Genomic DNA, 13,358 nt, shown 5'->3' on the forward strand with positions numbered 1-13,358 from the left:
ACTCCAACACTTGGTCGGCGTTCAAAGAGAGCGTGTTCTATCGGGACAGGCTTACTGCAGCTTCACGGTCTTTCTCTAAAGAATGAGACCTCCCCGAGAGCTTCCTTAGCTGCTCCCCCTGCTGGTCCGGCGCACACAGATGCTGTAGTGAGCTTTAAGGGTGAGCTAGGCTTTCAATGTGGCAATCTGTGTCAGATTTTTCTTTCCTACCGGTTGCTCATTGCACAGTTTGACTGTTGCAACCGCTGAAGTTCCTTTGGCTATTAATAAACACCTTTTATAGCTGTCTATTGGTTACTTTTTGGAATTTATATACACGAGTAAAAGTTATCAATTGCAACATCGCAGGGTGAGCTTTTCTATTTAGTGGCTGAAGACTTGGTTGCCCCGTCCTCGGGTGTGTTGGACGAGAGATCACCTAGATGGTAGTTGTGCTTTCTCCAGCCATTCACAACATCGGGTTGGACCCTCCACCCGACCCCAGCGCTCTGTGGCGTCCATTATGGCTACTTGACAAAGCCTTTTCTGGTTTCCGCACATTATGGTGGCCCAGTAAAACCATTTGTGACCCGTCACGGAAACCAGTGACACAAGTCGGCAGCACAACTTTCGAGATAATGAGAAAGAAAGTTTTTTTTTTCAAAATTTGTGATTTTCATTTTATTGCAGAATATGATCACGAAGAAGCCTCTCTATGTTTGAGATAGCAGTTTTTGTATATTTAAAAGTGTACATTTTGCGGTTGAAATCGGCTTGTTTTTCCTGAGATTCTAGCGTGCAGCGGGGGGCATCATTGTGTATTTACTAATGTATACACTAATGTTTATATAAACATAAATTCACAAAATAATAAAGTAGTGATGTGAGCAGTTGGCCACATCCAGTAAAATGAATAGGTTTCTATGGGCATCTGCTGGTCAAAATGATTTATTTCCTAAACTGTAATTCTTTTATGTTTAAAAAGATGGCTGAATTCAACACCTATATCAATATCTAAAAACAATTTAAATAAAATTTAGATCACAATTTATGTGAATTTTTCCTAAAAATGTATATCTTTCAGGCAAGCTAATGGTGTAGTTGAGGGATTTAGTGGTAAATGGGTACAAAAGGGTTCAAATCTCCCAAAACACAGCTTTATTGTATAGATGAGAAGTAAACAAAAAAATTATATATTATTTGTATTATTAAAATTTATATTTTTCTTACAATTATGCGTTCAGTTTGCAGTCATATTGCCAGCAGTGTAAACAGAAAACGAAGATCATTTGAGGGTTAAGAGTGAAATCAATCCATTAAAGTTTTTAGATTGACATAAGAAATTCACAATCTTGCACTGCAGTGCAGAGGGAATCCAGATTTACACATAACACACTCCTAAATTTAATGTACAATCTATACACCCTTAGAAAGTATATGTTAATTTTTTACACATCTTTTTGTGTTCAGCTTTTAACACATTATTTGTAATTTAAACACATTGTGTCATCCGTTCTAAGAGTGTAGTAAAAGTAATGCATAATGAATCAGAAATCAGACTTACCTTTTCGAAGGTGTGTACTCCTTTCTTAAAGCTATATGTGTGTGGTATCTTCTCTTTTTTCTTTATTTTTGCTCACATAAGTTTCATTTCCTTAAAGTGTTCATCCCTCTCTAGTGTCGTTTACTTTCATCTTCACACACAAAAAACACACCCCTCATTATTCACATTCAAATTATTCAAATTCTTGTTTCCAGAAAGTTCACTATAAAGAATCAATGTATGCAGAAAAAACACAAACATTTTAGTGGTTCAACCCAGAAACTACTAGAAAAAAGCCAAAACCAATCATATGATAAAAAAATGCTAAATACATTTTATAGAAAGTTAAGCTTACTTAAATATATTTTTACATTTGAAAATGTATTTAGTTTTAGCCTTCGTATATTAACGTATTCGAAAATGTATTTCAGGGGCAACATATACATTTCTAATTTTACAACCCATACAGCAAATATATATATATTTCCTGGCCAAAATATAAAAGTTTGTATAAAGCATAAAATGTATGTATAAAATATATAACTATAAGTATATATATTTGCAGTTGAAAAGATGTTTAATCTTAACCTTTTCAAACCTGCACTGTAAAAAATGCAGTATGAAATTGGTTTCGCAAATCAACCTGCTATTATTTTAAGTTTTGGCTTGTGATAAGTTGACATAACTTATAAAATAAGTTAAGTTAAACTAACAAATATATATGTTGATTTGACAAAAAATGGCCACTGACCAGAAAAAAATAGTCTAAAGTCAGTGGCGTGTTGTTCATTATGCTATTTTAAGGGCGCATGCTTGACCATAATGTATAGCGTGCACAACGGCCACACACATTGCTTATCTAATCGACACAGATTCAACAGTTATTTTTGCAAATCATAAATTGTTACAATAAAAAATATTAAACCATGAGATAAGGAAAAACATTGTGGTGAGCATTGTGGTGATAGTTTTTATTTATTTTGCGTTAAAAAATTATCATGCAAATAACGATTAGGCTAAAATATTTTCATAAGTTTGTTGTGTGGCTGTATTACGTTTATTTTATGTAAATAATTTTTAAAATGTTTTCATAAGAAACCTTAATGTATATGAATTTGATTTGTAAGTGTACTTTGGGGTTGGACTGCTTGCGTTTCTTGGCTTTCAGCGGTGAGGGTGGACGCAGCGATGTCCTCTGCTGGCGTCAGGTCCTGTCTAGAGGCAGATCCACCTCCCGTTACACGGCGTGCCCGATTTATGCTGGCAAGCTTGAGATTCCCCGTCTCCTGACATCATTGTAGCGCTTGCGGCGCAATGTCCTGGGGTTTCCGCCTGGTGAGACAATTGTGGCTATTTCCTCTCACGCCTGTTTAACCTACGCTGATTTGGGCGGGTTTCTCCCATCCCCATACAAAACAACTTCTCTGTCTTTGACTGCTCCAACAAGAACGTCGGTCTCCTCGGCTGTAAAACTGCTCCTGGCGTGCGCCTGGTAAATCCGTCAAAATAATAGCAACCCGCCATGGAACTTGCGCCCTTGCGTTTAAAGGGAATGTTGGATAGCGTTCTGATTGGTTTATTTGACGTTACGCCCAAACCACATCTATGAATAATGAACCTACATCAGACCAACCCCTTATTGATTTGCGCCTGGCGCAAGAGTTATTTCTCACTCCGGGAAAATAGCAACAGCGCCCAAGATCCGCCCACAAAGTCACTTGCGCTTTGCGCTTGCGTTTCAGATCGTTAAAATAGTGCCCAATATGTCCAAGCGTCCAACTATGCGCGAATAGAGCGTTTTAGCTGCCTCTTCCGCATCTGATGTGAACGCACAGTAATGCTACAATTAGTCATGTGTTGCTCATTCTTTAAACTTAGTCGAAGTAAATACAGTAAACTGTTGCCCAGAGACAGATATTTGTTTTGCTTTTATTCAGATTTTTTTCAACCTTTTCTCAAAATCTAGTTGGTGTTGGTAAATTCTAACTGCTGGTCTACAGTACAATGACAAAGGGAGAATGGAAACAATTAAATCTTTATCAGAGACAAGATGGTCAGCACATCCCAGGCAGTACATGCACTGTATATAAACTATGAATGGATTCATGGTTCTTAAAACAATTGCGGAAGACTAAAACCAAAATATGACTACACGCAGTGAGGCAGAAACCCTCCATAACCAAATGTACAATATTGTGGCTTTCGTTACTACTATGTGGGACACCATTCAAATGCGATTTCAGCATGTCAGTGAGTACCTGCAAAAAGTGGAAATGAATCTCTAACAAGCACATGAGCTCATTTTATGACTTAGAGACTTCATCGCTGGCCATTGTGATCAGTTTGGCATGTTTGAGGAGAGAGCAAAGAAAATGTCACACAAAACTACAAGCAGACACACAGAGAACCAGGTGGCACAAAAAAACAAGCAGACGAGTCATCAGAACTAGACTGTGACATTGCAATGTCAGGCAGACATAAATTTGTTGTCAATGTTTTTAATGTCATCATTGATTAACTTAGAAATGCAAGAAATGTGAGGCATACAAAGAACTGGACAACACATTTGGATTGTTTAACAAGATCACTGAACTCTCGCCCCAACAAATTCATTCATATGCATCATTGCTTCAAAATAAATATAGTTGTGACTTACAAGAAGATTTAGTTGATGAATTCGAACATTTTAGGCAATACATTAGGAATACAGATGCTAAATCAGCAGGTAAGTGTTTACAACTAATCCAAAAAGGAACATTCACACTGTATTCCCAAATGTTGACATTGCCCTGAGGCTTTTTTAACTATACCAGTAACAAATGTGACCCGTCACGGAAACCAGGGACACAAGTCGGCAGCACAAGTTTCAAGAAAATGAGAATCAAAGTTTTCACGTTTTCGACAGTGCTGTTTTTGGATTATCTATTATACTACGTCCCTTTTTTAAATACAAAATTTGAAGGCGGGTTCATGTGTTTGACGGAACGTAAATACCAGAGTGTAATCTGATATACCCTTACATGTTACGATGTAAATAGTCCTCAGATTGTATATTATATTGTATTACCAGAAGTTCAAGCGAAATCTGATGTAAACAATAGACTATATCTATATTTCACGGATTATACGCATACACATTTGTGGACAAAAATCATTGGATGATTCAAACATCTGAAACAGACTGGATTCGACTTGTGATCCCCACAAAGGTAAAAGTCCTGTTTATTTTTGCATGTTGTTCATTCGGACTTCTGTAATAAAATACTACATATGATGTATCTCAAAATGGCTTTACAGGGGGTATGTCTTAGCTAAATGAGATGTAAATGAGCCCTATTGTCTCTCCAGCCAGGGAAAAGGGAGAGTGTTAACTTTTTTCTTTCTCAAATTTCTCAGCATTCTCTTTCTTGAATGTGTTACATTCAAATGGCCACAACTTCTCCAAATCTTATCAGATTTCCATGTGTTACACATCGTTAGAAAGCTTAGAAACTGCACTTTCAGAATCTATGAATAACTCAAAATGCCCCAGATCCGACTTGTGTCCCTACTTTCCGTGACTGGTCACAAATGCAACTGAATTGCATTCTTTTTCAAAGTTGTCAGTGATAAAAAACTGACTGAGATCAACAATAGGACAAGAAAGACTTAATCATATAACACGCATGTCAATTGAAAGTTACATACTATAGGAATTTAACTTTTCTGATGTCATGAAACCTTTGTAAAGTACTCCCTACATTGAAAAAAAATATTCATTGAATTTACTTAATTTTGTAAGGTAAGCGGTTGCAATCAATATTAACAAATTTACTTTACTACCTTTTAACTAAATTTGTTTATTTAAATAGAGCTAAAATTGATTTCAACCACTTAACTTTAAGAAAATGCAGTAAATTCAATGACTCAGTAAATAATTTTTTCAGTGTACACTGCAATACTTGTATCTGCCCTGTTCATCTTAGTTGTTTCTACTCTGTTGACATTACTCAGCAAAATTAAAGGCTGACAACTTGCACTTTGTGATTAAGATTATTTGAATTTAGGCTGTAATCCTGGTGGAACACACATGTCGAACACACGTGTAAATTATCACTATTAGTAATGTACCAATGTTCAGATATGTTCTTCTAAAAATATAAAGAATTATATATAATGAGCATCATTATAGCCTGTTAATTTCTGCTGTTTTGTCTGAATGCTAGGGTATGGCAACTGCAAATGCCTCCCCTGTAGCTACCTACCCTTACGAAAATAAAACATGGTTTTACTACAGTTAAAACAAAAAAAACATGGTTACTGTAGTAAAACCATGGTAACCACAAAATAACCATGGTAAGTGTAGTAAAACCATGGTTTTGCTGATAGTAATTAATACACCAAAAAAACATGGTTACTACACTTTTACCACAATAAAACCATGGTGATTTTTCATAAGGGTAATAACTCTGCACAGACTGTATTTTATTGCAGTGTTATCGCCATCATTTTGCAAACAGCCATTGGTCTATCACTTGCGTTGTTGACTGAGTTTTACCAAGGGGATATCCAATGACAGTGTTTTAAAAGCAGTTCTGCTTACCCCAGGTCCACTCACATCTTCTTCGTCTTTAATAACTTTTTTGACATATGCACACTGACAAAGAGCCCTAAAAGTTTGTTTTTTTTAAGATGTGATTGGGCTAGCCAAATAAAAAATAACTAATGGGCTGCTGATAAGGTGTCATAAGAACTTAAAAAATAAAACGCATTACACCGCCACCGCGCCTTGCAGCACCATCAATGAATTCAGCAAAGAAAGAAAGGGGCAGTGATGCGCAATGTACAAGTGTTATGGGCTAGTCAGACAAAAATAGTATGAGATGTATTGGCCCAAAAAGTACATAGACCCACCGGGAAATTGCCTGTTTTGCCAGATGGCCAGTCTTCATCTTTATAAACTGAAAGCCCAGGTTCAGATAAATGTGTAATTGTGCATCACACAGTAAAATGAAAAATATATTACACTGCAAATACCTTAAAATAATAATGAAACTATACTTTAATTAAAAAAACAGAAAATTATGCATGTACAACAACGGTGTAATAATAGTGCTTATGTACTGTCTTGATATAGTATGGCTTTGACAGTATGGTTTGCTTCTATTTATAAAACAGTTCCAGTCCTTGATTCTGATTGGTCAATAGTTGTACTTTACTCCACTTTGCATTGTGCCCAATACAAAAATGCAGCCTCTTGGACCTTACTGCTTACTTTAATATCTCTGTTTTACACATTTAGTGCAGGGGATCTCTGCTCCATGCCTCTCTCATCTAAGGGGTCCCTGCCCACAAAAACGTTGAAGAACCCTGATTTAGAGAAAAGTCACTTAACATTTTAATAGCTTTAGATATAAAGAAAGAAGACTAGAATACAATTCTAATAGTCACTCATCACTTCAAAATATATGATTACATACAAATATATCCTCTATTCATTATTACCATAACCCTACACACAGTACCCTGATCACTATGATACTTTGATACACTATACTTTGTTTCATAATATTAATTGTCATGTATATATATAGGTATTTACTGTATATGTTAAACCTCTCACATATCAGTTGGATTAAAAAAAAGAAATGATCATTGGATCTGCATCTTTGACATTTTTGTTGGGATGAGGGTTAAAATATGGACGGATGGTTCCATTGAATCTACACTGAGTGAATGTGTACAAATGTGACAGATCGTCCATATTATAGAAGGAGATGAGATCACTCTCATAGTCGACAAACACTCCCACTTTCTGAGGTTTGGTGGAGAGATGCAGCTGAATTGGTTTTTCTTCAAAAGCTCCATACGTGTTTGGATCACAGAACACAATGACCCAATAACCCTCACTGGGTTTGTAGAAGATTTTTCCTTTCCTGTTTGCATGTTCTCTCACTACACCCAGTTCCCAGCCTGTTTTCTGTCCCACCTCCACTACCCAAAATGCTTTTCCAGACTTGATCTGAAGATTTCCCAGGATTCCATCCATCAGATCGGATTGCTTTGGGCCGCCCGGAATGTCATGAGCGTTTGCTTTGCCTCTTACTGTTTTGCCATCTTGAGACACTTCCAGAGCTGGATGTGCGTTTTTTTCATCCAGAGTCACATCCACTGTGGAAAGAGAAGAATCTCACTTAAAGAAAAGTTTGAAAGCTTCATAAATAATGATTTAGGAATTCATTTGTTTTTATTCTTACCTAAAAACCTCTGAATTCTTATAATTTCTGCAAAAAACATTTAAAGAGTTTATTCTTACAAGAACTGTGGGAGCACTATGACACAGTGATGATAATAATGATGCATTTATCAGATGTAATATTGCACCGATATACTGTATTTTAATATTCTGATATATACTACTATACAGTATAATAAATGTATTAACATACTATGGTAATTAAGTGTTACTGTAAGTTCCCTTTCAGTTGATCAGTACGATTTCACGTTATGACCACGAACTGGGAACACACTTCGCAGGCCAATCTACTTCGAGAAGCTACTAAAACGCCAAAGAACCTGGCATGCAGGTATTTGCATCTGTTGGTGCCGCCCCGCTGTGTGAGTATAAAATGTGCATCGGGTGTAATACCAAATCAGCTTTTTCCGCTTCGAAAGCCAGCAGATCAACTGCAATTGAAAAGGTCTCTCTTTGCTCATGGGGATACACTGCGTGGTGAAGTTGGTTGGACGGACAGCACCACAGCGGAGGCTCGTGGATTTCCATCTCTTTAATAGAATCTACTTCGAGAAGCTACCTGTAGGTATTTTTAACGTTTTGTATTTATTTTAGCCCTACTTCCCTTTCACTAAGTGGTTATACCACTTGTCAGGCCACCATTGAAAATAAGAACCTGTTCTTAATGACTTGCCTGTAAAAATAAAGGTTAAAAAAAGAATAAGAGCATATAATTAGAGCATATAATAAGAGCATGTTCCCCTATCTCTCCAGGTCTTCTGAGGAACTTGTGAACTATGACCAGGATTAGCCAGCCTCCCTTCCTCTATAGCCAGCAGGTGCATCAAGCAGCTTGGGTCCCTCACAATGAAGTCTCACCTGCCCAGCCACCCATCAGCAGAGGCAGGTGAGGGTCACATTACACAACACCTTTCTCCGTGTGGCCAAAGTGCACACACCGGAAATCTCCTCCGCTCCGTTAATTCCCCTCACACGACTGGCAACAGGTTTCCAGCTGGTCGCGTTGGCTTTTATGCATGATCCGACTCGGCTGCTACCCGATTCGGTTCGCCCAGCACACTCCCAAATTTAAAGGCATTAGCTTCACTACAATGAAAGATGCAGACGTGCACATACTGCATGCCAAGATCACATTCCTGCGGGCGAAGGACGTGATATAGCAGGTTCCTCTAGACAAGATGAGGTCTGGGTTCTAAAGCCCTTACTTCATAGTATCCAAGAAAATTGGTGGATTACAACCAATCTTGGATTTGTGCTCGCTGAACTGTGCACTTCACGAAGTACAGTTCTAGTTGTTGACGCAGAAAAGCATTTTTTTTAATGCATCCGTTCCCAAGATCGGTTTGCAGTCATAGACCCGTCCGTAACACCGCTCAGGTTGTTTCATATGTGACCACTTGAGCACTGCCTTCATGACCGAGTCCCGGGGAGAGCGTGGCACAGTGGCCAGCACCGTGTAACTATCACACCAGCATGCCATCTCACTTTCACTCTGTGGTCAGACCCATTTTTCTCCGGGCAGGTGTGCCTCTGAGACAGGTTTCCAGGCATGCCGTAGTATGCACAGATGCTTCAGCCACGGGGTAGGGGGGGCCACATACAATGGGCTTGCGGTCTCAAGGGTCTGGACTGCACTGGCACTTCAACTGCCTCGAGTTGTGGCCTGTATATCTTGCACTCGTTCGTCTTGTCAAAGAGCTTCGAGGAAGGGATGTATTCGTTCGCACCAACAAAATTGCTACTGTTGCGTATATCAATCGCCAAGGTGGTTTGCACTCTTGTCACCTGTTGCATCTATTGCTGCAGCACAAGCACCGTCCACGAGACTGGTGTTCTTCTCTTATCTGCTCACCATACCTCGATAAATTGTAGGTCAGAGGGTCTGCACGACCTGGTTATTAGATTTTTAAGGGGTGCATGATTGCTAAATCCCCCACGGTCCCCCTCTACCCCTGTTGGAACCTGTCCATGGTGCTGAAAGCCTTAAAGGATGTTCCCTTTGAGTCTCTGCAGTCCGTGAGTGTCAAGTTTCTAACAATGAAAACTTTGATTCTCATTGCATTGGCCTCTATTAAGAGGGTAGGGGACCTCTATGCATTTAGGGTCGACGATTGCTTTCAGTATGGGCCAGCTGACTCCAACGTAACACTGAGACCCCGGCCAGGCCACATCCCCAAGGTTCCCACCGCTCTTTTCAGGTATCAGGTGGTGAACCTGCACAACCCAGTATCACGAAATTGCGTGACTATTTCACGCATGGACCAGCGTGACAATGTCACGCTTTGCCGCGTTTGAGCGTGAGCATGTCACGCTTTCTGTTTGTGTCACTGTCACGTATTGGTTACTCAACTTTTTTGTCCTAATTTCTTACCATTGTCGCTTCGGTTTAGGGTTAGATTTACATAAAATGACACCCTTACCTAAACAAACTCTAACCCCAACGTCAGGTGACAATTGGTTAAAGTTTAGAAAATATAAAAGAATAAGTATTGAATCTTTTTTTTATAAACCAATACTTAAAGTGACAAATACTTAAAGTGACATATAACACAAGCACCAAATCTAACCCTAAACCGAAGCGACAATGGTTTGAAAATAGGAAAAAAAAGTTGAGTAACCAATACGTGACAGTGACACAAACAGCAAAGCGTGACATGCTCACGCTCAAACGCGGCAAAGCGTGACATTGTCACGCTGGTCCATGCGTGAAATAGTCACGCATTTTCGTGATATAGGGTTGACCTGCAAGCACTGCCGGTGTACGTTGACTGATCTCAGATCAGCTTTTATGTCTGTTACGGTTGTCAGCAGAAAGGGAAAGCTGTCACAAAGCTGAGGATGTCTCACTGGATAGTGGACACAATCGCCCTTGCTTATCAAACGCAGGGCATCCCATGCCCATTTAAACTAAGAGCTCACTCTACGAGAAGTGTTGCATCCTCTTGGGCATTAGCTCGTGGTTCCTCGTTGACAGACATCTGTAGAGCTGCTGGCTGGGCGACACCTACTGTAACACGTTTACTAGGTTTTATAGTGTTTGTGTCGAGCCAGTTTCCTCTCAGGTTCTCTTTTCAAACCGGTAAAACACTATCATGACACTATAAGTGATATTTAGTTGAATAAACCACATTGAACACATCACTACTGTCAATAATCATCATCTCTCACCAAAAGAGCAAAGATTCTCCAGTTGAGTCCTAATAGAAGTCAAAACAGATGTGGTTATATTTCTCATGGAGCCAAAGTTTAGTTCAGTGTCAATAGAAACTCTCAGATCATCTCTGAATTCAGTAGGCACAGATGGATATGACTGAAAGAAGAACAAAAACATTACAACATTACATTACACATTATATATGTATATATTATTTCAGACCTGATTTGTCCATTGCTTGGCAATACTAAAAGACTGATGAGGATTTATGTTTGGTGGAGCATGTGAGATATTTATCTGTTTCCTATAACTTTCATATAAAGTTGCTTGATATGAACCTAAAGCTCAAGTAGGTTCATAAATGTCTTTCGAAGTGAAATGATGAGTTTGTGTCCGAATAATATTCATCCTTCAAACGTTTCAATTATAAACATTGACTTCTGGTAACGATCAAATACATGAGATAAAGGTAAGTACATTTTTTATTTTCGGGTGAATATACAGTATACAATATTAGTGTCTGACCTGGAGAAAGATGATGTCGTCTTCTTCATTCTTAGTTTGATTCAAACGGTCGATGATTTCTGTATACTTTTGAATGTCCTTGTGAACCTGCTGCGCCTTCACTTTCATCTCCTCATCCAGACTCCTTCTTCCATCCTCTAGAGGAGCATGCAGCTCCTCCTCAGCTCTCTTCAAAACATCCATCACTGCTGTAAACACCTCCCTTATCTCTGTCTGCTCTCTGTTTATCTCAGCCTGTGAAGAGATAAGTGATCATTTCAATAAGTCTTTCAATAGATTCAGATGTCACGGATGTTCACTCATATTTATGTTTACCTATACCTATGATTATCTAAGATCTAGTAACACCATCACTGATATTTTGTCTGAATCAGAGACTTTCAGTAAGTGGTTGTGGGCGGGTCTTTATCAGTGTGACATCACATTAACAAGAGAATCAAAACGGCATGTCTAATGAGACTGCTTTGATTTAATGGGGATTAAAAAGAAGAGGGTGGATTTTTTCATTGTATGGTGGAAGATGCCAACACACATTTAAACAAAGGTGCGTGTTGACTTCGTTCTTGCCATTTGAGGGGAAACAAGTTGCACAAGCATCAAGGGTTCTGGTTTATGTTATCTGACTAAAAACTATAAATGAGCAAAATATTTAAAGCTTTATTCCATGTGCCCCTTTAATACATTGAGCACCTGCCCATCCATGGGTCTCAATTATGGTCCCTCCATGGGTCTCAATCTATGACATTTAAATCCCCCAACAGCTTTACTGTACAATATATAAAACATGAAGACACACACAATCATCCACATTTCATTCTGCAGTATGGTCTCTACACGTTAAAAGAAATGGACTGACCTGATCTTTTGACACTGTGTTTTGAAGATTCTCAAGTTTCTTTTCTCTCTGACTGATCATGCTTTCCAACTTTTTAATAGTATTTTGCCGGTCGACCTGTAGAAACACACGCACACACGCGCACGCACACACACACTAATGTCTTGTACATATTTACAGACACTGTTGAGTTTGATGTTGACTAGATAATATCATTTTTTGTTCTTAATCTTAACATCATTGATACAGGATTAATTGAAAAGTACAAATATGGAAGTGGGTTAGGGTAATTTTTCTTGGTTTTGGGTCATTTATTGTTTTCTACGAAAGTTTAATACCTCTCTCCTCTGTCTCTCTGTCTCCACAGGTATGACATCTACACCAGGTTTCACACATAAGGCACAGATGCAGCGTTTGTCTCGGGTAGAGTAGAGATCCAGAGGTCTGCTGTGGACACTGCATGCTCTCTCATCCAATCTCTCCACTGGTTTTACCAGTTTATGACCATTCAGCCTCTCCATAGACTGATGCGGCTTTAGATGATGCTCACAGTATGAGAGTAAACAGGTCAAGCAGGACTTCACAGCTATGAACGTCTGGCTTTCCCCACAGATGTTGCAAGGGATCTCACCCCTTTTACCAGTGTAGAGACTCAGGTTGGCCATCTGCACCCGCTGAAGAGCCTGGAGGCACAGAGGACACTGTGGATCACTGGTGTCTACCTGATGATCCAGACAGCTCTTGCAAAAGGTGTGTCCACAGCTCATGGTGACTGAATCTTCAGCCAGGTTTTTACAGTACCGATGTTGGCAGGAGATATTTTTAGCCATTGTGATTGTGTCAGCAGTTAAACCTAAGGCAAATAATAATAATAATGATAATAATAAATATGGAAGCATTACGGGGTTAAGTTAGGAGAAGCGTCACGTTACTGTTGTGTAAGTGTCTTTGGGGCTGTTTACACTAAGTATGAAGATGTGTTTTCATCGATCGGATCACAAGTGGACGAGAGAGTCACATCACGTTTACACCTGGTATTTAAATCTGTCTCTTTTGTCCACTTTTGACCGCTTCTGTCCTGATTACT

At 38.9% G+C, this 13,358-nt stretch overlaps 3 protein-coding genes across 4 annotated transcripts in view; all 3 read right to left on the bottom strand.

The window, feature by feature from the left end:
• The window catches only part of LOC135783434 (E3 ubiquitin-protein ligase TRIM39-like), an 83,049-nt gene that overhangs the window by 43,324 nt on the left and 26,367 nt on the right, over nt 1-13,358 (bottom strand). The gene's annotated exons all lie outside the window — the stretch shown is intronic.
• LOC135731533 (E3 ubiquitin-protein ligase TRIM39-like) overlaps nt 1-13,358 on the bottom strand; it is a 32,444-nt gene that overhangs the window by 8,088 nt on the left and 10,998 nt on the right. The window contains exons 2-5 of one of the 2 annotated variants that reach the window (XM_073811780.1): nt 12,610-13,124; nt 12,293-12,388; nt 11,437-11,670; nt 10,926-11,067 (exon numbers count right to left, since the gene is read on the bottom strand). In XM_073811780.1, coding sequence (XP_073667881.1) covers nt 10,926-11,067; nt 11,437-11,670; nt 12,293-12,388; nt 12,610-13,101 — 964 coding nt within the window. In that variant the 5' untranslated portion in view covers nt 13,102-13,124. Of the gene's footprint in view, nt 1-1,543; nt 1,663-10,925; nt 11,068-11,436; nt 11,671-12,292; nt 12,389-12,609; nt 13,125-13,358 lie in introns of those variants that run through there. The other variant, XM_065249588.2, reaches the window with a different exon arrangement.
• Nucleotides 6,287-8,710, bottom strand: LOC141280711 (pyrin-like). Its single transcript, XM_073811783.1, has 2 exons — nt 7,759-8,710; nt 6,287-7,672 (listed from the first exon to the last, which is right to left on the bottom strand). Exons 1-2 carry the CDS (start codon nt 7,796-7,798, stop codon nt 7,137-7,139), a joined length of 576 nt encoding a protein of 191 aa, XP_073667884.1. The 5' UTR covers nt 7,799-8,710; the 3' UTR covers nt 6,287-7,136.

Source organism: Paramisgurnus dabryanus, chromosome 2, assembly GCF_030506205.2.
Source record: "Paramisgurnus dabryanus chromosome 2, PD_genome_1.1, whole genome shotgun sequence".
In the NCBI taxonomy this organism is placed as follows: domain Eukaryota; kingdom Metazoa; phylum Chordata; class Actinopteri; order Cypriniformes; family Cobitidae; genus Paramisgurnus; species Paramisgurnus dabryanus.